This window comes from Pristiophorus japonicus, chromosome 16, assembly GCF_044704955.1.
Source record: "Pristiophorus japonicus isolate sPriJap1 chromosome 16, sPriJap1.hap1, whole genome shotgun sequence".
Classification (NCBI taxonomy): Eukaryota; Metazoa; Chordata; class Chondrichthyes; family Pristiophoridae; genus Pristiophorus; species Pristiophorus japonicus.
The window spans coordinates 74,336,622-74,363,858 of record NC_091992.1 but is presented as its reverse complement, the minus strand read 5'-3'; the positions used below and the strand labels follow the sequence as shown (position 1 = coordinate 74,363,858).

Sequence of the window (27,237 nt, the reverse complement as noted above, 5' to 3'; positions counted from 1 at the left end):
TTTATATGAAATTTCTTTAAGGCATCATCAGTTCAAAATAGCAAAAAGTGTTTGTACAGTAACAATGTAATCTCTGCACTTTTCAGCGGCAGAACAGAGTATTTCAAACAACAGCATCTCATGAAACATACTCTGAACTTTGCTGAAAAGCAACGGAAAAAACTTGGGACAAATTGTACCAGCCGCCAACAACCAACAGGTCCCCCACATCCGAGAGCGCACTTCAGCGACCATGGTTCACACACGGTTAACTCTGGTTTCAAGTCTTCTCTGGTTGCTCAGCGAGTTAATCCAAGGGCCCGGCTGGTACTGAGCCACACAAAACAAATACCTCATGGGTTCGGTCCCCCTTGATCACAATGCAGTGAGCTCTGCTGGGACACAGTATGTGCGCAATCACAGAATAATGTCCTGGACGGTACCAATAGTTCGCCAACACTCGCTGTCTGGACTCACTCGACAAGAATGGCCAAGCGGACGAGGTATTAAGGGAGGGAGGGAGGGGGGTTCTGCAGCCCGTAGAATCATATTCCATAATAGTCAATTCCTCCGAGAAAAAGCCCATTTAAGCTGCACACAAAGGACTGCTGTAGCAGCGACACTGGGAGAGAGGCACCAGGCGAAGCCTCAACTAGCACAGAACGTTGGGGCTCAGCCAAGGAACAGGAGGCGGCCATTCCGCCCCTCCAGCCTGTTCCGCCATTCAATTAGATTACGGCTGATCTGTATCACAACTCCATTTAGCCACCTGGGTTTTGTAACCCTCAATGCAAGCAGCTGGTGGTATAAACACCGAGTGTCTGGGTCCAGGGCCGCTGCCTCCTGCGATACCAGTTACAATACGGCAGAGGGCAGACAGCCCTGCCACGTCTCTGCATTATGGCCGTGGAGTGTGCTCGGTGGTGGAGCACTCGGTCCGGAGCCAGCCGGGCTAGCAAAGGGTCCAGGAGCGAGCCCGCTTCAATTCTTTCCACCCAGCACTGGCCGGTCAGCCGTGTCTCCGAGGAATGCTGGGCACTGGGTTTGCCTGTTATCTCTCTCCCTCCCTCGTGTCGCTGTGTGTTTTTCTTTCAGAAGCAGGGATCAGGTGAGAGTTTTTTTTTTAATTTTTCATTGCCAATCTTTCCAATTCTTTGTCAAATCACAAACGCCAGAGGTCACCTTGCACACATCAAGGATCACTCTGCGCCAATGCTCTTAGCCAAAAGGCCTAGAGCCACTGCACCGTTCCTGGAAGTACTGCAATACCAGGTTCGTGCCATGGAGGTGGATGGGTCAGGCCCCCCACACACCTCCGTGGAGGTGGATGGGTCAATCCACCCCACCCACCTCCTATTTCCAAAAAGCATAGGAGAACCACCTTCCTGATCCAGGGAGAACCACTTTGGGGTCATGGTTACTCCCCTGTCAGGTCAGTTACGCATGATCTTAGCCAAAAAGCCGAGAAGCGATCAGGTGAGAGTTGCTTTGCTGATTATTAAACGGATCTGTGGAGGGGGAGCAGCCGAGTGCAGAATCCGTTCTCACAGTTTCAGTACGTGGGCACCTCGGGACGGTTTTGTGGTGTAGAACGTCGCAGTTCCGCTGTACTTGTCCTGTTAAATGAGAGAGTAGCTTACATTTTGCAAAGGATTACCTGGTCAGAAAGCCAATATTTGCATTCACTCCACTGCACCCCGCCCCATGTGACTATGGCATCACCCCACCCCTCCCCACGTGTCTATGGCATGACTCCACCCCTCCCCACGTGACTGGGGGCGTCACTCCACCCCTCCCCATGTGTCTATGGTGTCACTCCACCCCTCCCCACGTGACTGGGGGCGTCACTCCAGTGTCAGCCATGGCTCAGAGGGTAGCACACTTGCCTCAAGTCAGCAGGTGGTGGTGGTTTCAAGTCCCACTCTAGAGAATTGAGCACAAAAATCTAGGCCGACACTCCAGTGCAGTACTGAGGGAGTGCTGTACTGTCGGAGGTGCCATCTTTCAGACAAGACTTTAAACCGAGGCCCTGTCTACTCTCTCAGGTGGACGCAAAAGATTCAACAGCACTATCGAAAGAGCAGGGGAGCTCTCCCCGGTGTCCTGGGCCAATGTTTATCCCTCAACCAATATCACAACAGATTATCTGCTGCACCTATTTTCTATGTTTCTATTACTGCTATTTGTGAGAGCTTGCTGTGCACAAATTGGCTGCCGCGATTCCTACCTTACAACAGTGACTATACTTCAAAGTAATTAATTCGTTGTAAAGCGCTTTGGGATGTCAAAGTTGTGAAAGGCGCTACATAAATGCAAATCTTTATTTTTTCAACTCTGCTCGCCCCCCCCCACCCCCCGTGTGATGGAGTGTCCCTCGGGCCCCGCCCAGTGAATGGAAACAAACAGAAGCCATAATGCTTTTTACTAGCATTTTCCGGCTGAAGGGGAAACCACTGGACCAAATACAAGATTATACAGAAATAAATTAACAGTGAATTAGGGGCCAATTGAGACGAGAGAGAGAGAGAGTGAGTGAGTGAGAACAGATACAAAATTTCTTCTAACATTGCAAGAGCAAAAGGAGGTTAAAACCACAAGGGACTGGTACGGGGTCCAGCAGGAGAACAAGAAAGTGGTAGTTGAAACACTAAGTAGAGGACATCAACAATATACCATCCAACATGTGCGCTCCAGGACTTTACATAAGAAAAGAAATAGGAGCAGGAGTAGGCCATACGGCCCCTCGAGCCTGCTCCGCCATTTAATACGATCATAGCTGATCCAATCATGGACTCAGCTCCACTTCCCCGCCCGCTCCCCATAACTTCTTATCCCCTTATCGGTTAAGAAACTGTCTATTTCGGTCTTAAATTTATTCAGTGACCCAGCTTCCACAGCTCTGAGGCAGCAAATTCCACAGATTTACAACCCTCAGAAGAAATTTCTCCTCATCTCAGTTTTAAATGGGTGGCCCCTTATTCTAAGATTATGCCCCCTAGTTCTAGTCTCCCCCATCAGTGGAAACATCCTCTCTGCATCCACCTTGTCAAGCCCCCTCATAATCTTATACGTTTCGATAAGATCACCTCTCATTCTTCTGAATTCCAATGAGTAGAAAGAAAGACACTGTAGTTAGACTCAAAGCTAAAATCCCCCCAGAATGGGTGAACTTTACCCCAGGGTGGTTAGAGAGAAAGGGGAACAGATGAGTGAAGCACCGACAGTCACTCTGAGGAGTCAGTTAACACTGAAAATGTTCTGGTAGCCTGAAACAGAAAAATGCAGTTGCCATGGTTCAGCAAGGATGACAGAGGCACACCTGGAACTACAGCCCCATATTTGCAATTACAGCTCCATTAGCAGAGCCATCACAGACCCATGGCAACTCAGCTGACAAAAATCCAGCGATCTCGGTCTTGAAAGCCCCAAGTGACCCCCCAGCATCCACAGGGGTTGGGGGGGGGGGGGGGGGGGGCGCGCGCGGGGGGAAAAGAGTGCTCCAGATTTCTACTACCCTTGTGTGATAAAGTGCTTCCTGATTTCACCCTTAAGTGGCCTAGCTCTAATTTTAAGACTGCTCTGGACATCCCCCGCCTGTGAAAGTAATTTTCTTAGCTTTCCTATTGAATCTCATTGTGTGCACATTTAGACCCGTCGAGATCCAACTGTGCAAGTGAATTCCCAGGTCCGGCCAGCCCAGCGCACGGCCTGCCCCCCAGGGCCCCGGCCCAGCGCACGGCCTGCCCCCCGGGGCCCCAGCCCAGCGCACGGCCTGCCCCCGAGCTCTCTCCGTCTGCCCCTTCACCAGTTACCTTAATCTGCTCGATTGTTTTCTCCACAGCTGCAGCATCCACCAAGGTCACCGTACAGCCGCCAAAGCCTCCGCCGGTCATCCGACTGCCGTAAACCCCCTCAACGCCCATCGCCGCAGCAACCAACTCATCCAGCTCCCGGCAACTCACCTCATAATCATCTCTGTAAGTGGAAAGTAGAGAGGGTGCCGTCCTGGTTAAACCCGATCACCTTCCCCTTCCCACGGTCTCTAGATTGTCAGACTGCTTGTCCGACATCCAGTTCTAGATGAGCAGAAAGTTTCTCCAATTAAATATTAGGAATACCGAAGCCATTGTTTTCGGTCCCCGCCACAAAGTGAATTCCCTAGCCACCGACTCCATCCCTCTCCCTAGCATCTGTCTGTGGCTGAACTAGACTGTTTGCAACCTTGGTGTCACATTTGACCCGGAAATGAGTTTCCAGCCACATATCCGCGGGATAACTAAGACCGCCTATTTCCACCTCCGTAACATCGCCCATCTCTGCCCTTGCCTTAGCGCGTCTGCTGCTGAAACCCTCATCCATGCCTTTGTTACCTTTAGACTTGACTATTCCAATGCACTCCTGGCTGGCCGCCCACATTCTACCCTCCGTAAACTAGAGGCGATCCAAAACTCAGCTGTCCGTGTCCTAACTCGCACCATGTCCCGCTTGCCCAACACCCCTGTGCTCGCTGACCTACATTGGCTCCTGGTTTAAGCAACGCCTCGATTTCAAAATTCTCAGTCCTGACACCGCTCGATACCTCCCCCAATCCACTGCTCGATACCTCCCCCAATCCACTGCTCTTCACATGCGAGCCGGGATGGCAAGTGCCGATACGATTCTCAGTCACAGCCGAGCCCTTGCCTGCGTCTACATACCAAGGTGTACCTCCCTCCAGGGTGATTGGGAGCATGGACCCTGGCCGATTCATCCCTCCCTAACCCAGGAACGCGGAAGCCAATACTAGACCCACAACTGCTACCCGGCTGATATCCGCCATCTCAAGACACACTCGGGATTAAACCTGGGATTCCTGTATGACTTGCGTCAAGGACTGACGCACTGAGCAGGAGGATAGCCCAATGTCAGCATGTTGATGACTTGTGGAGACGCTCAGCCCCAAGTGTGCGCTGCACCCATTCTTCCTGAAGATCAGACTTTGTAAACCAGCACTGTCGGACAATGGCTGCAGTACCAAACCAACAGCACATTTACAGCACTCGTGCCAATCCTGCCACGGACAGAGATTGGCACATGGGATGCATGCAACACTGAGTGCAGATTGCTGTCACTGGCAAACAGCAGAGAAATGCTCATGTTGTGACCACTTGGGCAGTGAAAAATACCCAGCCATACAATGATGCACTCTGGCCTACAAACACCTTGCAGTATTTAACTAGGGCATTTTGAGCTGTATTACACAGGGATACAGTACTGGTGGGTACAGGTCTGTCACTGTATAACACAGGGGTACAATACGGGTGGGTATAGGTCTGTCACTGTACAACATTGGGGTACAGTACTGGTGGGTACAGGTCTGTCACTGTATAACATTGGGGTACAGTACTGGTGGGTACAGGTCTGTCACTGTATAACACTGGGGTACTGTACTGGTGGGTACAGGTCTGTCACTGTATAACACTGGGGTACAGTACTGGTGGGTACAGTTCTGTCACTGTATAACACTGGGGTACAGTACTGGTGGGTACAGGTCTGTCACTTTATAACACTGGGGTACAGTACTGGTGAGTACAGATCTGTCACTGTATAACACTGAGGTACAGTACTGGTGGGTACAGGTCTGTCACTGTATAACACGGGTACAGTACTGGTGGGTACAGGTCTGTCACTGTATAACACTGGGGTACAGTACTGGTGAGTACAGGTCTGTCACTGTATAACACTGGGGTACAGTACTGGTGGGTACAGTTCTGTCACTGTATAACACTGGGGTACAGTACTGGTGGGTACAGGTCTGTCACTTTATAACACTGGGGTACAGTACTGGTGGGTACAGGTCTGTCACTGTATAACACTGGGGTACAGTACGGGTGGGTACAGGTCTGTCCCTGTATAACACTGGGATACATTACTGGTGAGTACAGGCCTGTCACTGTATAACACTGGGGTACAGTACTGGTGGGTACAGGTCTGTCACTGTATAACACTGAGGTACAGTACTGGTGGGTACAGGTCTGTCACTGTATAACACTGGGGTACAGTACTGGTGGGTACAGGTCTGTCCCTGTATAACACTGGGATACAGTACTGTGGGTACAGGTCTGTCACTGTATAACACTGGGGTACAGTACAGGTGGGTACAAGTCTGTCCCTATATAACACTGGGGTACAGTACTGTGGGTACAGGTCTGTCACTGTAGAACACTGGGGTACAGTACGGGTGGGTACAGGTCTGTCCCTGTATAACACTGGGATACAGTACTGTGGGTACAGGTCTGTCACTGTATAACACTGGGGTACAGTACAGGTGGGTACAAGTCTGTCCCTATATAACACTGGGGTACAGTACTGTGGGTACAGGTCTGTCACTGTAGAACACTGGGGTACAGTACGGGTGGGTACAGGTCTGTCCCTGTATAACACTGGGGTACAGTACTGTGGGTACAGGTCTGTCCCTGTATAACACGGGTACAGTACTGGTGGGTACAGGTCTGTCACTGTATAAACACTGGGGTACAGTACTGGTGGATACAGGTCTGTCTCTGTATAACACGGGTACAGTACTGGTGGGTACAGGTCTGTCACTGTATAACACTGGGGTACAGTACTGTGGGTACAGGTCTGTCCCTGTATAACACGGGTACAGTACTGGTGGGTACAGGTCTGTCACTGTATAAACACTGGGGTACAGTACTGTGGGTACAGGTCTGTCCCTGTATAACATTGGGGTACAGTACTGGTGGGTACAGGTCTGTCACTGTATAACATTGGGGTACAGTACTGGTGGGTACAGGTCTGTCACTGTATAACACTGGGGTACTGTACTGGTGGGTACAGGTCTGTCACTGTATAACACTGGGGTACAGTACTGGTGGGTACAGTTCTGTCACTGTATAACACTGGGGTACAGTACTGGTGGGTACAGGTCTGTCACTGTATAACACTGGGGTACAGTACTGGTGGGTACAGGTCTGTCACTGTATAACACTGGGGTACAGTACTGGTGGGTACAGGTCTGTCACTGTATAACACTGGGGTACAGTACTGGTGGGTACAGGTCTGTCCCTGTATAACACTGGGATACATTACTGGTGAGTACAGGCCTGTCACTGTATAACACTGGGGTACAGTACTGGTGGGTACAGGTCTGTCACTGTATAACACTGAGGTACAGTACTGGTGGGTACAGGTCTGTCACTGTATAACACTGGGGTACAGTACTGGTGGGTACAGGTCTGTCCCTGTATAACACTGGGATACAGTACTGTGGGTACAGGTCTGTCACTGTATAACACTGGGGTACAGTACAGGTGGGTACAGGTCTGTCCTTGTATTACACTGGGGTACAGTACTGTGGGTATAGGTCTGTCACTGTAGAACACTGGGGTACAGTACGGGTGGGTACAGGTCTGTCCCTGTATAACACTGGGGTACAGTACTGTGGGTACAGGTCTGTCCCTGTATAACACGGGTACAGTACTGGTGGGTACAGGTCTGTCACTGTATAAACACTGGGGTACAGTACTGGTGGATACAGGTCTGTCTCTGTATAACACGGGTACAGTACTGGTGGGTACAGGTCTGTCACTGTATAACACTGGGGTACAGTACTGTGGGTACAGGTCTGTCCCTGTATAACACGGGTACAGTACTGGTGGGTACAGGTCTGTCACTGTATAAACACTGGGGTACAGTACTGGTGGGTACAGGCCTGTCACTGTATAACACTGGGGTACAGTACCGGTGGGTACAGGCCTGTCACTGTATAACACTGGAGTACAGTACTGTGGGTACACGTCTGTCACTGTATAACACTGGGATACAGTACTGGTGGGTACAGGCTTGTCACTATATAACACGGGGTACAGTACAGGTGGGTACAGGTCTGTCACTGTATAACACTGGGATACAGTACCGGTGGGTACAGGTCTGTCACTGTATAACACTGGGGTACAGTACTGTGGGTACAGGTCTGTCACTGTATAACACTGGGATACAGTACCGGTGGGTACAGGTCTGTCACTGTATAACACTGGGGTACAGTACTGTGGGTACAGGTCTGTCACTGTATAACACTGGGGTACATTACTGTGGGTACAGGTCTGTCATTGTATAACTGGGGTACAGTACTGGTGTGTACAGGTCTGTCTCTGTATAACACTGAGGTACAGTACTGTGGGTACAGGTCTGTCTCTGTATAACACTGGGGTACAGTACTGTGGGTACAGGTCTGTCTCTGTATAACACTGGGGTACAGTACTGTGGGTACAGGTCTGTCTCTGTATAACACTGGGGTACAGTACTGGTGGGTACAGGTCTGTTACTGTATAACACTGGGGTACAGTACTGGTGGGTACAGGTGTATCACTGTATAACACTGGGGTACAGTACTGTGGGTACAGGTCTGTCACTGTATAACACTGGGGTACAGTACTGGTGGGTACAGGTCTGTCTCTGTATAACACTGGGGTACAGTACTGTGGGTACAGGTCTGTCACTGTGTAACATTGGGATACAGTACTGGTGGGTACAGGTCTGTCACTGTATAACAATGGGGTACAGTACTGGTGGGTACAGGTGTATCACTGTATAACAATGGGGTACAGTACTGTGGGTACAGGTCTGTCACTGGTGATGGTTGTAGTGGGAGCGATTAGAAATGAGTTGCCAGCATCACACAAAAAGTATATCACAGGGACATTAAAATACGTTGGGTTGTTGTTTTTCATAACATGCATCAGTGCCGCTACCCTAAATAAACCCAATGACATCACTGCTGCTACATAATGGCGGAGAGAGATTGCGAACAGTGATTAATGGTCATTCTTGCGGGAGTGATCAGCTTTGACTGTGTTGGAAGCAAGCTGCACAGTTCCAGCCTCGCGCCTCCAGGCCACATTCCCAGGTACCTCAGCGAGTCGTGGCTCTGCACCATCAGCTTCCCGAACTCCCAGTAATTCCTGCACCGCAGGGCTTCGGCCGCTTCGGCTGTCCGTTTGATTTCACTGATCACGTGACGGGCCCTGCAATAGACCTCCGCCTCCAGACAAGCCTTCGCCGCTGTGGGAGAGGAGCGAGGGGCGGGGGGGTGAAAAGAGAGGGGGGGGGGGAAAGAAAGGGGGTGGGAAGAGAGGGGGGGGGGGAAGAGAGGGGGGGGGGGAAGAGAGGGGGGGGGAAGAGAGGGGGGGGGGAAGAGAGGGGGGGGCGGGAGAGAGGGGGGGGGGGGAGAGAGGGGGGGGGGGGGAGAGAGGGGGGGGGAGAGGGGGGGGGAGAGGGGGGGGGGGAAGAGAGGGGGGGGGAAGAGAGGGGGGGGGAAGAGAGGGGGGGGGAAGAGAGGGGGGGGGGAAGAGAGGGGGGGGGGAAGAGAGGGGGGGGGGAAGAGAGGGGGGGGGGAAGAGAGGGGGGGGGGAAGAGAGGGGGGGGGGAAGAGAGGGGGGGGGGAAGAGAGGGGGGGGGAAGAGAGGGGGGGGGAAGAGAGGGGGGGGGAAGAGAGGGGGGGGGAAGAGAGGGGGGGGCAAAGAGAGGGGGGGGGCAAAGAGAGGGGGGGGGCAAAGAGAGGGGGGGGGCAAAGAGAGGGGGGGGCAAAGAGAGGGGGGGCAAAGAGAGGGGGGGCAAAGAGAGGGGGGGCAAAGAGAGGGGGGGCAAAGAGAGGGGGGGCAAAGAGAGGGGGGGCAAAGAGAGGGGGGGCAAAGAGAGGGGGGGCAAAGAGAGGGGGGGCAAAGAGAGGGGGGGCAAAGAGAGGGGGGGCAAAGAGAGGGGGGCAAAGAGAGGGGGGGCAAAGAGAGGGGGGGCAAAGAGAGGGGGGGCAAAGAGAGGGGGGGCAAAGAGAGGGGGGGCAAAGAGAGGGGGGCAAAGAGAGGGGGGCAAAGAGAGGGGGGCAAAGAGAGGGGGGCAAAGAGAGGGGGGCAAAGAGAGGGGGGCAAAGAGAGGGGGGCAAAGAGAGGGGGGCAAAGAGAGGGGGGCAAAGAGAGGGGGGCAAAGAGAGGGGGGCAAAGAGAGGGGGGCAAAGAGAGGGGGGGCAAAGAGAGGGGGGCAAAGAGAGGGGGGCAAAGAGAGGGGGGGCAAAGAGAGGGGGGGCAAAGAGAGGGGGGGCAAAGAGAGGGGGGGCAAAGAGAGGGGGGGCAAAGAGAGGGGGGGCAAAGAGAGGGGGGGCAAAGAGAGGGGGGGCAAAGAGAGGGGGGGCAAAGAGAGGGGGGGCAAAGAGAGGGGGGGCAAAGAGAGGGGGGGCAAAGAGAGGGGGGGCAAAGAGAGGGGGGGCAAAGAGAGGGGGGGCAAAGAGAGGGGGGGCAAAGAGAGGGGGGGCAAAGAGAGGGGGGGCAAAGAGAGGGGGGGCAAAGAGAGGGGGGGCAAAGAGAGGGGGGGCAAAGAGAGGGGGGGCAAAGAGAGGGGGGGCAAAGAGAGGGGGGGCAAAGAGAGGGGGGGCAAAGAGAGGGGGGGCAAAGAGAGGGGGGGCAAAGAGAGGGGGGGCAAAGAGAGGGGGGGCAAAGAGAGGGGGGGCAAAGAGAGGGGGGGCAAAGAGAGGGGGGGCAAAGAGAGGGGGGGCAAAGAGAGGGGGGGCAAAGAGAGGGGGGGCAAAGAGAGGGGGGGCAAAGAGAGGGGGGGCAAAGAGAGGGGGGGCAAAGAGAGGGGGGGCAAAGAGAGGGGGGGCAAAGAGAGGGGGGGCAAAGAGAGGGGGGGCAAAGAGAGGGGGGGCAAAGAGAGGGGGGGCAAAGAGAGGGGGGGCAAAGAGAGGGGGGGCAAAGAGAGGGGGGGCAAAGAGAGGGGGGGCAAAGAGAGGGGGGGCAAAGAGAGGGGGGGCAAAGAGAGGGGGGGCAAAGAGAGGGGGGGCAAAGAGAGGGGGGGCAAAGAGAGGGGGGGCAAAGAGAGGGGGGGCAAAGAGAGGGGGGGCAAAGAGAGGGGGGCAAAGAGAGGGGGGGGAGGAGAGAGAGCGAGAGAGAGAGAGAGAGAGAAAACGTGGGCGAGAGAGTTAGAGACATTACATTCAAAAAATAACTTGCATTTCTATAGCATCTTTCATGACCTCAGGATGTCCCAAAGCGCTTTACAGCCAATGAAATACTTTTGAAATGTAGTCACTGTTCTAATCTAGGAAACACAGCAGCCAATTTGTACACAGCAAGCTCCCACAAACAGCCATGAGGTACAGTACTGGTGGGTGCAGGTTTGTCACTGTATAACACTGGGATGCAGTACTGGTGAGTACAGGTCTGTCACTGTATAACACTGGGGTACAGTACTGGTGGGTCCAGGTCTGTCACTGTATAACACTGGGGTACAATTCTGGTGAGTACAGGTCTGTCACTGTATAACACTGGGGTACAGTACTGGTGAGTACAGGTCTGTCACTGTATAACACTGAGGTACAGTACTGGTGGGTACAGGTCTGTCACTGTATAACACGGGTACAGTACTGGTGGGTACAGGTCTGTCACTGTATAACACTGGGGTACAGTACTGGTGGGTCCAGGTCTGTCACTGTATAACACTGGGGTACAGTACTGGTGGGTACAGGTCTGTCACTGTATAACACGGGTACAGTACTGGTGAGTACAGGTCTGTCACTGTATAACACTGGGGTACAGTACTGGTGGGTCCAGGTCTGTCACTGTATAACACTGGGGTACAGTACTGGTGGGTACAGGCCTGTCACTGTATAACACTGAGGTACAGTACTGGTGAGTACAGGCCTGTCACTGTATAACACTGAGGTACAGTACTGGTGGGTACAGGTCTGTCACTGTATAACACTGGGGTACAGTACTGGTGGGTGCAGGTCTGTCACTGTATAACACTGGGGTACAGTACTGATGGGTACAGGTCTGTCACTGTATAACATTGGGGTACAGTACTGATGGGTCCAGGTCTGTCACTGTATAACACTGAGGTACAGTACTGGTGAGTACAGGCCTGTCACTGTATAACACTGAGGTACAGTACTGGTGGGTACAGGTCTGTCACTGTATAACACTGGGATACAGTACTGGTGGGTACAGGTCTGTCACTGTATAACACGGGTACAGTACTGGTGGGTACAGGTCTGTCACTGTATAACACTGGGGTACAGTACTGGTGAGTACAGGTCTGTCACTGTATAACTCTGGGGTACAGTACTGGTGGGTACTCCTTTGGAAACCAGAGGATATTAAGGCATCTAATGGAAGATTACGAAGGAAATTGACCAAAAATGATGCGGACAAATGATTCCCTGCAGTGAAGGGGTGGTTGGCATATATTGCCCATAATGCCACAACCAACGCCACCAAAGACATTAACTGGTCATTTATAGGTTTCTTTGGCACTTTGTGACATCTTGAGGACATGAAAGGCTCTCTAGGCAAGTGCTATCTGGCTTCTAATTCCAGCTGCCCTTTAATCTGGGTTACGAGAATATGGAGCACTTCGCCACAAGTGGCTATTGAAGTCGTGTCAGTCAGTAGCTTTAAGAATGAATTAGATTAATGAGGAAAGAAACTATTATAGGGAATGGGGAAAGAGAGGGGAATGGTATCAGAGGGGACAGGACTGACGTGAAGCTAGTACCAGCCCAGGCACAGGCCTGGTGAGCGAATGGTCACTTACGCTGGAATTTCGGACTCGATAAATCCGTGTTATGCTCCTCAGCTGTCAATGGAGGTCATTTGTGTACTTTGAATAGGCTATATGCAGATAACTGGTGCAGCTGGGGACTGAGTGGGTCAGCGAGAGGGAGATTTCAGGAACCAGAGTGATGGAAATAATGGGAGCGATTTTGACTTTGGGCAATAGTTGGTTTAAAAAAAAATTCATTCCTGGGATGTGGGCGTTGCTGGTAAGGCCAGCATTTATTGCCCTTTGAGTTGCCCTTGAGAAGATGGTGAGCCGCCTTCCTGAACCGCTGCAGTCCGTGTGGTGAAGGTGCTCCCACAGTGCTGTTAGGGAGGGAGTTCCAGGAGTTTGACCCAGTGACGATGAAGGAACGGCGATTTATGTCAAAGTCGAGATGGCATGTGACTTGGAGGTGACTTGCCCTTGTCCTTCTAGGTGATGGAGGTCACGGGTTTGGGAGGTGCCACCAACAAAGTATGAAATGAAAATGGGGAAGATGTACAATGGGCGGATGAATCGATACTTAAAGTTATAACTACCCCCAATGAGTCTGAGTGCAGCATCTGAAAAGAAAGACTTGCATTTATACAAGTGACTTTCATGACCTCAGGATGTGCCAAAGTGCTTTATAGCCAATTAAGTACTTATTAAATGAAGTATTATGTATCTGAGGGAGAGAAATCACCAGCCAAAGGATAGTTCCCCTGCGTAGTAATGGTGATGTTCACTCACTTTGATTTAACATCTCATTGTGGCTGTAGTGAAAGTGCTATAACTGCTCTCGGAGAGCAGAAGGGAAACTTCACTCGCTCAAGACCAAGCAATTAGGAACAAAGTAATTTCCAAGCCATGCCTATAATTAAACTAGTAAATGAGGGATTATCCAATAGATAGAGATTCACAGATTTTAATCAGGCATTTATAAAATCTCAATGAAATGTATCTGAGGGGAATTGACAGGGTAGATGCAGGGAGGATGTTTCCCCTGGCAGGAGAGTCTAGAACCAGGGGGCATAGTCTCAGGATAAAGGGTCAGTCATTTAGGACTGAGATGGAGAAATTTCTTCACTCAGAGGGTTGTGAATCTTTGGAATTCTCTACCCCGGGACTGTGGATGCTGAGTCTTTGAGTATACACAAGACAGAGGGGCGATACATTTTTTGGACTCTAAGAGAATCACGTGATATGGGGATTGGAAGGGAACATCTTATTGAATCATGCTCCTGATCCTAAGGAGCTTATGTTCTCCTCACACATGCCAGGACAGGTACAAAACCCAAGTTGATACTCACCTTTCAAATCAGCCATAGTAACGTCTCGGAGACTCTCTTTCCCGAGAGCCTTGGCGGCCTCCATGCACTGCTTGCGCCGGGTGGGGTACTCGCTGCCCGTCAGCGTGTGTCGCACGTTGGAGTTTGTGATGAGCACCACCAGGCTGGAGTCAGTGAGGGGCACAGGACTCACTTCCAAAGACCTGAAATTAGAAGTGTGCGCAGTTAAATGCCTCCAGAACCACAAATTCAGCTGCAGCAAGCACAGATCCCAAAGAACAAGCTGCACCAAGATTTGACCCCACACCTTCCTTACCAACAAGGACAGTCCCAACAGGGATTCTCAACCGATTATTCCTGGATCTTTTTTTGTGAATTTTGTAACCCTTTAAGCTCAGGGATGCTAGTGTTGGGGAATTCAGGTAACTAGTCTGCATCAAACACTCCCAGGACAGGTATAGCACGGGTTAGATACAGAGTAAAGCTCCCTCTACACTGTCCCATCAAACACTCCCAGGGCAGATACAGCACAGGATACAGTGTAAACAAGAATAGAATAATAATTTAGGGACATTTTGGTTTGAGCAACATTAAGCTTAATTAGATCATGAATGCTTATTTTGGTCATAATGAGCTGGAGCGAGGGGGGGGATGGGGGGAGGAGAGAGAGAGAGAGAGAGAGAGAGAGAGAGAAGAGCGAGGAGAGCGAGAGAGACACACACACACAGACAGACAGAGATATATGATGAGAAGGTGGGTTGGGGTTGTTGATCCATGAGGACGGGATGAGTCCGAATGTCCTTTTCCCATTCTGACAATGTCCTGTGCTCCAACTGCCAAGTCACTGCTACCCTGCGATTCAATTAGTCGGTGTAGTACTGTTCAGCTGCCACTAGAGGACACCACAGGCTGCAGGAGGAAAACCAGCGCTGGCAGGAACTGAGGGATGGAGTTCGTGGGGCCTACACTGCATATGAAGCCCAGGGAGAGAGGACCTGCAGGAAGGAGAAAGGAGGACAGTAGGAGTATGTGTGTATATGCACTAGACCCATGCAGTGGAGCCTGGTCTCCAGTCATCTTGGACCCCCTTACCATTGGGCCAAGACCTTGCTCTGCCAAGCCCGTGTAGTGGCTAGTGTGCAACGGCCACTCCACGTTAAAATAATTCACGCACAGGCATCTTCCACCTTTAAAATGAAGTTCGTGACCTGGAACGTCAAGACCCTCATGGACAACCCCAACAGCAATATACCAGAACGGCGCACTGCATTTATATAGCGCCTATCACGATCGCTGGACGTCTCAAAGCGTTACACAGCCAATGATGTACACTTTGAAGTGTAGTCACTGTTGTAGTGTGGGAAACGTGGCAGCTTACTTGCGCACAGCAAGCTCCCACAAACAGCAATGTGACAATGACCAGATGGGGCAGACGGGGCCTCGATTTAACGTCTCATCTGAGCAGTGCAGTGCTCCATCAGCCAATTTGCACACAGCAAGCTCCCACAAACAGCAATGTCCAGAGCATTCATTTTTAGTGATGTTGATTGAGGAATAAATACTGGCTAGGACACCAGGGAAAACTCCCCTGCTGCACTTCAACATAGTGCCACAGGATCTTTTACGCCCACTTGAGAACGCAGGCGGGGCCTCGTTTAACATCTCATCCGAAAGACAGTGCAACACTCCTTCGGCACTGCACTGGAGCGTCAGCCTAGATTTTGTGCTCAAGTCTCTGGAGTGGGCCTTGAACCTATGACCTTCTGACTCCGAGGCGAGTGAGCTGACACTGAGCCACACTGAGTAGGGTCAGAGCACAGACTGCCCTCAGTGGAGACGCATCTCTATCCCCCCGCTCACCTGCAGTCAATAAGCAAGGCGTGATCCGCTTGCCCCATCACGGAGATGAACTGGTCCATGATTCCACACGGCATGGAGGCAAACGTGTGCTCAGCTTTCTGGCAGGTCAGAGCCTTCTCCATTAAATCCCCATCGTCTGGTGGTCAGAAATTTTATATGTAGTCAGGGCTCATAGGCAGTGCAGAATATGGACTGCACCCTCCCTGCACCAAGATGCGTCCTTCCTCTGTGCTGTGCAGATCACACTATGCTCCCATTCCCAGAATGTACATCACTACGCAATCCACAGCACTCTTTCTCTCCCATCCCAGGATCTGTGCCACGTGTACCACTCCCGTCTTCCAAACTCCATGCCAGAGTTTGGAGCAGTGTCTTTGAATGTGAACATGACCAACAAGCAACAGATTCTGTATTTTTCTTGGATGTGGGCGATGTTGGCAAGACCGCATTCATCACCCATCCCTTCTTGCCCTGAACAACTAAGGGCCTTCGTTTAACATCTCATCCGAAAGACAGTGCCTTCAACAGTGCAGCACCCCCTCAGCACTGCACTGGAGTGTCACCCTGGATTTTGTGCTCAAGTCTCTAGTGTGGGACGGGAGTCACATACAGCAGGTCCCTTCCCCAAGGACATTAGTCAACTAGTTGGGTTCTTACAACAGATTTTATGGTCACTTTTATCTGGTGCCAACCCACAACTTCCCCGATTTATTGAATTCAATTTAACAACTGGCCCTGGTGGGATGTGAACTCATGATCTTGGATTGGCCAGTCCTGTACCATAACCTCTGCCCCATGACCTTTGAAAAGCCTATTTATCCACCAGGATGAGAGGAGCATCCAGACCGCGACTTTGCAGAGACGGTCAGTCCTGCCCAGTGATTTCTGGGAACAGACAGATTAGTTACTACGTCTGCTCATCCAGCCAAAGAGCAGGGCAGGTTCATTGAGCAATTACAGCGCACGGCCATTTGAGTAACTCCATTTCTCAAACTCAACAACCGGGCTGGGAAGGACCCAGTGGTCCAGGGAGCCCTTCATCACTGGACCCTTTTGGGAGAGGAAGAGGCAATGAGGTACAGTGGAGACCCAATCCTTTTTCATTTACAAAGCAGCGCGCCTCACTCACCTGGACAGATCTGCTGCAGGAAGGTATACATGGCCACTTCCAAAGATGCCGAACTGGACAGCCCTCCTCCTAATGGGACATTACTTGCCATCACGGCCTTGAACCCAGGGAGTGGACCAGCTGCAGGGATACAACACACAGCAAAATCCGTATGGGCGAGAGGGAAAACAAAAAAAACACACTGTACAGTTAACTAAAATCTGCTGGACACCAAGTAGTGCCCCTAATGTATCTGAAAGGCTAATTAATGTCTACTTGGCAACACACCCTATTCATAAAACCATGGTGGGGAAGGGGTGAGTAATTCTACAGAAAATATTTACTAACCAGCAATTATAAACTGTGACAGAATATTGTGTTCAGTTTTAGTCTCCTAATCTAAGGAAGGATGTTCTTGTTATTGAGGGAGTGCAGCGAAGGTTCACCAGACTGATTCCCGGGATAGCAGGATTGACATATGAGGAGAGACTGGATCGACTGGGCCTGTATTCACTGGCGTTTAGAAGGATGAGAGGGGATCTCATAGAAACATAGAAAATTCTGACGGGACTGGACAGGTTTATGCAGGAAGAATGTTCCCGATGTTGGGGAAGTCCAGAACCAGGGGACATAGTCTTAGGATAAGGGGTAAGCCAATTAGGACTGAGATGAGGAGAAACTTCTTCACTCAAGAGTTGTTAACCTGTGGAATTCTCTACTGCAGAGAGTTGTTGATGCCAGATCATTGGATATATTCAAGAGGGAGTTAGATGTGGCCCTTACGGCTAAAGGGATCAAGGGATATGGAGAGAAAGCAGGAAAGGGATACTGAGGGAATGATCAGCCATGATCTTATTGAATGGTGATGCAGGCTCGAAGGGCCAAATGGCCTACTCCTGCACCTAGTTTCTATGGGCAACAAGTGTTAGACAGATTGACAAGTTGACGGTCATCATCTCTTTGTAACATTTCGCATCTTGGGGGGGGGGGGGGGGGGGGAGAAGAGGTGGGTAGATCTGCTGAGTTAGCAGCAATCAGACAGGTCCCTCTCCCATGCCCCAGGTGCAGCCTATATCAAGAAAGACCGATGTACTGGTGCTTTCAGTGATAACATGCTGTGAGCTGCAGGTCTGTGCTCTCTCACCGCTAACATCATACGATCAATGTAAGTGTTTGCACCTCTGATAATACCATGCACCCCGAGAGTGGCCAATGAAAGCCAAGCATAATATCGGCAACCTTCCAATTTAGAGTCATAACGGCACAGGAGGAGGCCATTCGGCCCATCGAGTCCATGCCTATTGGCCCTGCTTAGGGCTTGAAGCTTATCCTTTCTCCACTTCCCATCCACCGCCACTGACAACAATCCAAGAAGCTCATGAACTTCTTTGTCACCAACAACTGGAATTTATGTAGCTCCTTTAATTTAAAAGAAAAAGAAAAAAAGAGGATTTATACAAACACCGGACGTCCCAAAGCGCTTTTCGGCCAATGAAGTACTTTTGGAGTGTAGTCACTGTTGTAATGTGGGAAACGTGGCAGCCAATTTGCACACAGCAAGCTCCCACAAACAGTAATGTGATAATGACCAGATAATGTTTTTTTGTTATGTTGATTGAGGGATAAATATTGGCCCAGGACACTGCGGATAACTCCCCTGCTCTTCTTCGGAAAAGTGCCATGGGATCTTTTACGCCCATCTGAGGGAGCAGACGGGGCGTGAGTTTAACGCCTTATTTGAAAGACGGCACCTCCGACAGTGCAGCACTCCCTCAGTACTGCACTGGGATGTCGGCCTAGATTTTTGTGCTCATGTCCCTGGAGTGCAATGTAGTAAAACATTTCATAAGAGCATAAGAATTAGGAGCAGGACTAGACCATACACCTCTCGAGCCTGCTCCGCCATTCAATATCATAGCTGATCTTCAACCTCAACTCCACTTTCTTGCCCAATCCCCATATCCCTTGATTCCAAAAACCTATCGATCTCAGTCTTGAATATTCTCAATAGTTCAGCATCTACAGCCTTTTGGGGTGGAGAATTCCAAAGATTCACAACCCTGAGTGAAGAAATTTCTCCTCATCTGTCTTAAATGGTTGAACCCTTTTCCCTGAGACTACGCCCCCTATAGTTCTAGACTCTCCAACCAGGGAAACATCCTCTCAGCAACCACCGTCAATCCCCACATCTTCTATGCTTCAATGCGATCACCTCTCATTGAGTATAGGCCCAATCTACTCAATCTCTCCTCATAGGACAACCCTCTCATCCCAGGAATGAATCCCAGGAATCAATCTAGTGAAACTTCCTCACATAAGGAGACCAAAGCTCGGCCTTCTGGGATAGCTGACATATTGGGATGTGATCTTTTCAAATCTGGGAAAGTCCAAACTAGGAGCCATCAATATAAGATAGACACTAATAAATCCAATAAGGAATTCAGGAAAAACTCAATAACCCAGAGAGTGGTTAGAACCATAGAGGTTTATGGCCATTGTGTCTGTGCCGGTCGAAAAAGAGCTATCTAGCCAAATCCCTCTTTCCAGCTCTGTAGGTTACAGCATTTCAAGTGCATAATCCAAGTACTTTTTAAAATGTGGTGAGGGTTTCTGCCTCTACCAACCTTTCAGGCAGTGAGTTCCAGACCCCCACCAACCTCTGGGTGAAAAAAATCTCAACTCCCCTCTAATCCTTCTACCAATTACTCCTTTCCACTCTATCTAGGCCCCTCATAATTTTATACACCTCAATCAAGTCTCCCCTCAGCCTCCTCTGTTCCAAAGACGACTCCAGGTGTGATCTCACCGAAGCCATGGCAATTGCAGCAAGACTTCCTTACTCTTGTACAAACCCGTTTGCAATAAAGGCCAACATGCTATTTACCTTCCAAATTGCTTGCTGTACCTGCATGCTAACTTTGTTTCTCCTGTACAAGGACACCTAAATCTCTCTGAACACCAACATTTAATAGTTTCTCAAAAAATATTCTGTTTTTCTATTCTTCCTACCAAAGTGAATAATCTCATATTTCTCCACATTATGAGCCCAAGTTTCCACACGATAAAAAATGGGCGCCCCTCCGAGCTGGGCGCCCGTTTTTCACGCCGAAAACGGCGCCGGAAAAAAAACGCACGATTCTGGAGCGCCCTGCAGCTCCATGTCTGCTTGGTGCGGCGCCCAGGGGGGCGGAGCCTACACTCGCGCCGATTTTGTAAGTGGGAGGGGGCGGGTACTATTTAAATTAGTTTTTTTCCTGCCAGCAACGCTGCGCGTGCGCGTTGTAGCGTTCGGGCAGTATGAAGGAAACATTGGCACTCGGCCATTTTTGTAGTTCTTTGTAGCTGTTTAATTTTTGAACATTTTTTAATAAAAGCACATTGCCATCAGCACATCAACACTGAGGCTTCCTGCAGCAGTGAGAAGGCTGCAGGAAGCCTCAAAGTTGAGGCAGTCATTTCCCTCCCCCCCCCCCCGCGGGAACGAACGGCTTCCTCCTACCCCCCCCCCGCCCCCCCGCGGGAACGAACGGCTTCCTCCTACCCCCCCCCCCGCGGGAACGAACGGCTTCCTCCTACCCCCCCCCCCCCCCCCCCCCCGCGGGAACGAACGGCTTCCTCCTACCCCCCCCCCCCCCCCCCCCCCCCCCCGCGGGAATGAACGGCTTCCTCCTACCCCCCCCCCCCCCCGCGGGAACGAACGGCTTCCTCCCCCCCCCCCCCCCCCCCCCCCGCGGGAACGAACAGCTTCCTCCTACCCCCCCCCGCGGGAACGAACGGCTTCCTCCCCCCCCCCCCCCCCCCCCCCCCCGCGGGAACGAACAGCTTCCTCCTACCCCCCCCCCCCCCCCCCCCCCCCCCCCCGCGGGAACGAACGGCTTCCTCCTACCCCCCCCCCCCCCCCCCCCCCCCCCCGCGGGAACGAACGGCTTCCTCCTACCCCCCCCCCCCCCCCCCGCGGGAACGAACAGCTTCCTCCTACCCCCCCCCCCCCCCCCCCCCCCCCCGCGGGAACGAACGGCTTCCTCCTACCCCCCCCCCCCCCCCGCGGGAACGAACGGCTTCCTCCTACCCCCCCCCCCCCCCCCCCGCGGGAACGAACGGCTTCCTCCTACCCCCCCCCCCCCCCCCCGCGGGAACGAACGGCTTCCTCCTACCCCCCCCCCCCCCCCGCGGGAACGAACGGCTTCCTCCTACCCCCCCCTCCCCCCCGCGGGAACGAACGGCTTCCTCCTACCCCCCCCCCCCCCGCGGGAACGAACGGCTTCCTCCTACCCCCCCCCCCCCCCGCGGGAACGAACGGCTTCCTCCTACCCCCCCCCCCGCGGGAACGAACGGCTTCCTCCTACCCCCCCCCCCCCCGCGGGAACGAACGGCTTCCTCCCCCCCCCCCCCCCCCGCGGGAACGAACGGCTTCCTCCTACCCCTCCCCCCCCCCCCCGCGGGAACGAACGGCTTCCTCCCCCCCCCCCCCCCCCCCCCCCCCGCGGGAACGAACGGCTTCCTCCCCCCCCCCCCCCCCCCCCCCCCGCGGGAACGAACGGCTGCCTCCTTTCCCCCCCCCGCAGCATTCTCCCTGGCTGAAGCACTTTCACACAGGTAGGAAGATGGTTTATTTAATCTTTTCTTTGCTTATAAATTTTTATTCAGGTTGGATTTATTTGTAGAAGTATAAATAAGGATTTATTATAGAATTTAATGACTTCCCTTCCCCCCCCCCCCCCCCCCTCGTTCTGGACGCCTAATTTGTAACCTGCGCCTGATTTTTTAATGTGTAGAACAGGTTTTTTCAGTTCTACAAAAATCTTCACTTGCTCCATTCTAAGTTAGTTTGGAGTACGTTTTCACTGTGGAAACTTTCAAATCAGGCGTCAGTGGCCGGACATGCCCCCTTTTGAAGAAAAAATTCTGTTCCAAAGTGGAGCTGTTCTACCTGACTAGAACTGCAGAAAAAAAAATGTGGAGAATTGTGATTTCTAAGATAGTTCGTTCTCCACCAGTTGCTCCTAAAAATCAGGCGCAAATCATGTGGAAACTTGGGCCCAATATTCCATTTACCACCTTATTGCCCACTCACTTAACCTATCTATATCCCTTTGCAGGCTCTGTGCCCTCCTCACAGCCTACTTTCCCACTTAGTTTTATATCGCCAGCAAACTTGGATACATTGCACTCAGTCCCTTTATCGAAGTCATTAATATAGATTGTATATAGCAGAGGCCCCAGCACTGATCCTTGCACCACCCCACTAGTTACAGCCTGCCAACCTGAAAGTGACCCGTTTATCTCTAATCTGTTTTCCGTCTGTTAACCAATCCTCTATCCATGCTAATACCTTACCTCCAACCCCATAAGTCCTTATCTTGCATAACAACTGTTTATCTGGCACCTTATTGAATGCCTTTTTGAAATTCAAATATACTACATCCACTGGTTCCCCTTTATCTACCCTGCTAGTTACATCCTCAAAAAACAAATAAATTTGTCAAACACGATTTTTCTTTCATAAAACCATGTTGACTCTGCCTAATTATATGAAGGTTTTCTAAGTGCCCTGTTACCACTTCCTTAATAATGGATTCCAGCATTTTCCCAACAACTGATGTCAGGCTAACTGGCCTGTAGATCCCTGTTTTCTCTCTCCCACCTTTCTTGAATAGTGGGGTTACATTTGCTACCTTCCAATGGGACAGTTCTAGAATCTAGGGAACTTTAGAAGATCACAACCAAAGCATGCACTATCTCTGCAGCCGCCTCTTTTAGAATCCTAGGATGTAGGCCGTTAGGTCCAGGGGATTTGTCGGCTTTTAGTCCCATTAGTTTCTCGTACTTTTTCTCTACTGATCTTAATTACTTTAAGTTGCTCACTCTCATTGGTTCCTCACTAAGGTGCTTCACAGGAGAAAAATCAAAAAAAATTCAACATTAGGAGATATTAGGGCAAGTGACCAAACGCTTGGTCAGAGGTAGGTTTTAAGGAGGATCTTAAAGGAGGAAAGAGAGGAGAGACACGGAGAGGTTTAGGAAAGGCATTCCAGAGCTTAGGGCCGAGGCAGCTGAAGGCACGGCTGCCAATGGTGGAGCAAAGGAAATCAGGGATACACAAAATTGGAGGAGAGCAGAGATCTTGTAAGGTTGTGGGGCTGGTGGAGGAGAGAGATAGGGAGGGGAGAGGCCACGGAGGGATTTGAAAACAAGGATCCATTCAACTGCCTCTGTAATCTCGGACTGAGTTATACCTGGTTTTGTATTAAGTTGAGCCCAGCAGATTCACCTTTGAGCCTGTAACTAGCGAACTGTGTCCGCTATTATTTACTCGTGTCCTTTGTGCACTTTTAAAGCCAACATTTTTCCCTCAACCAACACCATAAAAAACAGATCAACTGGTCATTCATCTCACTGCTTTTGGTGGGATCTTATCAAATGTAAGTTGGCTAGTGAGTTGGTCCACAAAGTAACTCATTGTACATGAAACTCAAAGACTTGAGACGATGTTATATAAAACCAAGTTCATTCTTTCTACCGACTTAAAATGCAGCTCCGGCAAGGAGCCTGGAGTAACAACATGAGCATCTCCGAACACACGCAATAGCTGTACCAAGGGTGAAGGTAAAAAATATAGATAACATTACATAAATAGGACATTTTAGTGTTAATTGCAACTTTTCAGAGGCAAGTTAGATCATAGGATTAACAGCCATTTGGCCCAACTAGTCCATGCTGTTGTTTATGCTCCACACCAGCCTTCTTCCACCCTACTTCACCTAACCCTATCAGCATAACCGTTTATTCTTTCCTCCCTCGTGGATCTCTAGCTTCCCCTTAAATGCATCTAAAGGAAATTAGGAAAGCAAAGAGAGGGCATGAAAAAATATTGGCAAATAAAATCAAGCAAAACGCAAAAGATGTTTCACATATATAAAGAGCAAGAGGCTAACTAAGGAAAGAGTAGGGCCCATTAGAACTCAAAAATGTAACCTGTGTGTGAAGGTGGAAGACATGGGCATGGTTCTTCATGAATAATTTGTGTCTATCTTCACAGAAGAGGACAATGCAGACATTGTAGTTAACACAGAAGAGGACAATGCAGACATTGTAGTTAAGGAAGAGGAGTGTGAAATATTAGATGAGATAAACATCTTTGAAAGCAGATAAATCGGCAGGCCCGGATGAAATCTATCCCAGGCTGTTAAAAGAAGCAAGGGAGGAAATAGCAGAGGTTCCGACCATCATTTTCCAATCCTCTCTGGCTCTTCTTGGAGGAGGACTGGTAAAGTTGTACCGTTGTTTAAAAAAAGGGAGAACGGGATAGACCGAGTAATTACACACCAGTCAGCCTAACCTCGGCGGTGGGCAAATTATTAGAAACATTCTGAGGGACGGTATTAATTGTCTTTTAGAAAGGCATGGATTAATCAAGGACAGTCAGCATGAATTTGTTAAGGAATCATCATCATCATAGGCAGTCCCTCGGTAAGGTCGCATCTGACTAACTTGACTGAAATTTTTGAGGTGGTAACAAGGAGGGTCGGTGAGAGTAATGCGTACGATGTAGTCTACATGGATTTGAGCAAAGCTTTTGACAAGGTCCCACATGGCAGACTGGTCACGAAAGTAAGAGCCTATGGGATCCAGGGCAAAGTGGCAAGTTGGATCCAAAATTGGCTCAGAGGCTGGAAGCAAAGGGTAATGGATGGTTGATGGGTCTTTTTGTGACTGGAACGATGTTTCCAGTGGGGTACTGGGTCCCTTGCTTTTTGTGGTATGTATCAATGATTTAGACTTAAATGTAGGGGGCACGATAAAAGAAGTTTGCAGATGATACAAAAATTAGCCATGTCGTCGAGAGTGAGGAAGAAAGCTGTAGACTGTAGGAAGATATCAATGGACTGGTCAGGTGGGCAGAACAGTGGCAAATGGAATTCAATCCGGAGAAGTGTGAGGTAATGCAGATTTGGGGAGGGCCAACAAGGCAAGGGAATAGACATTAAATGGTAGGATGCAGAAGTGTAGAGGAACAAAGGGACCTTGGAGTGCATGCCCACACATCCCTGAAGGTAGCAGGACAGATAAGGTGGCTAAGGCAGCATACGGAATGCTTGCCTTTATTAGCCGAGGCATAGAAGAGCAGGGAGGTTATGCTTGAACTGTATACAACACTAGTTATACCACAGCTAGACTACTGCGTATAGTTCTGGTCACCACATTACAGGAAAGATGTGATTGCACGACAGAGGATACAGAGGAGATTTACGAGGACGTTGCCAGGACTGGATAATTTTAGTCATGAGGAAAGACTGGATAGGCTGGAGTTGTTTTCTTTGGAACAGAGGCATCTGAGGGGAGATTTAATTGAGGTGTATAAAATTATGAGGGGCCTAGACAAGAATGGATAGGAAGGACCTATTTCCCTTAGCAGAGGGGGCAATAACCAGGGGACATAGATTTAAAGTAATTGGTAGAAGGATTAGCAGGGAGTTGAGGACATTTTTTCACCCAGAGGGTGGCGGGGGTCTGGCACTCACTGCCTGAAAGGGTGGTAGAGACAGAAACCATCATCGCATTTAAAAAGTACTTAAATTATGCACCTGAAGTGCCGTAACCTACAGAGCTGGAAAGAGGGATTAGGCTGGATAGCTCTTTTTCAGCCGGCACAGACACAAGGTTTCTTTCCGTGCCGGAAATTTCTATGATTCTAACCACTCTCTGGGTTATTAAGTTTCTCCTGAGCGCCTTATTGGATGTATTAGTGACTATCTTATATTGATGGCTCCTAGTTTTGGACTTCCCCAGATTTGAAAAGGTCACATCCCAATATGTCAGCTCTCTGCTGATACTATGCGTGGTCTTACCCCTGTAATGTTGAATAACTCCCTTCACATAGTTGGCCCAGCAAGGTAACCCAGGACTCAGAGGGTTTGCTTCCGACGGCACAGGAAATACCAGTCGCTTGGGTTCATCTGCTTCCTTTGCCATGGTAAGTATTGAGATGATCCCATCTGTGCTCGGACACCCGACCACCACGGTAACCATTGGCAGAGCCTGAGAGATAAGCAGGACGTTAGTAGCACCCCCGCCAACAGATACCAAAACTGGACAATTGAAAAACGCCGAGTGAATCTCACTCATCTTTTCCCTTCAGCTTATCGTCCTCGTGTTCTGGCCTCCGCTTAGTAACCACCCTCCACAACATATCCCTCCTCCAGCACCTGCAAGCATTTTTGTCCAAGCAAGATCTTGCATTTCTGTAGCGCCTTTCACGACCTCAGGACATCCCAAAAAGTGGTTTATAGGCACTGAAGTACTTTTGAAGTGCAGTCACAGTTATAATGTAGGGAAACGTAGCAGCCAATTTAAGCACAGCATTGTCCCACAAACAGGCAATTAGATAAATGACCAGGTTTTCTGTTTTGTGTTGGTTAAGGGATAAATATTGGCTAGGACACCGGGAAGACACACTCTCTAGCCACAACCTCCCCTTGACCCCACCCCCCACAACATCTCCCCATTTCCACCCGTACCTCCTCCCTTCCTCCTTCTACTCCCCCACCTGCAGCCCCTCCATCCAATACTCTTCACATCCCCTCCTTTTTTTACCCCTCATCCTGCATCTTATTTCCCCCGCCACCCTCTCCCCCCCGGCTCACCACGGGCAGCACCAATCCCTGGTTGTAGTCCGTGTGCTCCCCGATCAGGTTGACCCTTCCCGGGGCCGCCACGGCGACGCTGGGCTCGCAGCCCGGCCAAGTCTCCCTGAAAACCCGCACCGCCTCCTCCTTCACAGCGGAAGCCCCGAGCCCCGCCATGGTCCCGCCGCTGTAGCCGCGCCTGTCAATCAAACCTGCCCGGCGCCGCCCACCGGGCAGCGCCTCCTATTGGCTGAGAGTTGACAGCGCCCCTGAACTTTGCCCCCAGCGATAAACCAATGACGGCAGCCTTCGCCCCGCCCAGGCCCTGATTGACAGGTGTGTTCACATCCCACGCCCGGAGGCCTGTGTTCATATCCCACACCTGGAGCCGTGAGCACCGCACCTGAGCCAATCTCGATTCCCGGCATAATCTCCATTCCCTAACCACCGACACCATCCCTCTCCCTGCCAACTGTCTGAAGCTGAACCAAACTGTTTACAGCCTTGGTGTCTTACCTGACCCCGAGATGAGCTTCCAACCACATATCTGCTCCATCACCAAGACCACCTCCATAACATCGCCTGACTCGGTCCCTACCTCAGCTCCTCTGCTGCTGAAACCGCGCCTTTAAAGTAGCAAAACATCCCAAGGTGCTTAACAAAAGTAAAAATTTGGGCACCGAGCCACAGAAGGAGATATCACAACAAATGACCAAAAGCTTGGTCAAAGAGTTAGGTTTTAAGGAGCATCTTAAAGGAGGACAGAGAGGTAGCGAGGGTAATACGTTTAGGGAAGAAATTCCAGAAC

General features: G+C 50.8%; 1 protein-coding gene and 1 pseudogene across 2 annotated transcripts; both read right to left on the bottom strand.

Annotated features, from left to right (window-relative positions):
* Positions 1-26,646, bottom strand: galk1 (galactokinase 1). 2 transcript variants are annotated; one of them, XR_011587293.1, is made up of 9 exons: positions 26,448-26,646; positions 25,653-25,842; positions 16,825-16,944; positions 15,696-15,831; positions 13,857-14,038; positions 8,889-9,039; positions 3,792-3,954; positions 1,330-1,595; positions 1-1,292 (listed from the first exon to the last, which is right to left on the bottom strand). XR_011587293.1 is itself a non-coding variant. In XM_070857448.1 (8 exons), exons 1-8 carry the CDS (start codon positions 26,604-26,606, stop codon positions 1,524-1,526), a joined length of 1,173 nt encoding a protein of 390 aa, XP_070713549.1. In that variant the 5' UTR covers positions 26,607-26,646; the 3' UTR covers positions 1-1,523. The 2 variants fall into 2 exon arrangements, 1 of the variants encoding a protein (XP_070713549.1); XM_070857448.1 differs by having other exon boundaries at positions 1-1,595.
* On the bottom strand, positions 1,215-1,452 carry LOC139227283 (U2 spliceosomal RNA; annotated as a pseudogene).
* Positions 26,647-27,237: the final 591 nt, after the last annotated feature.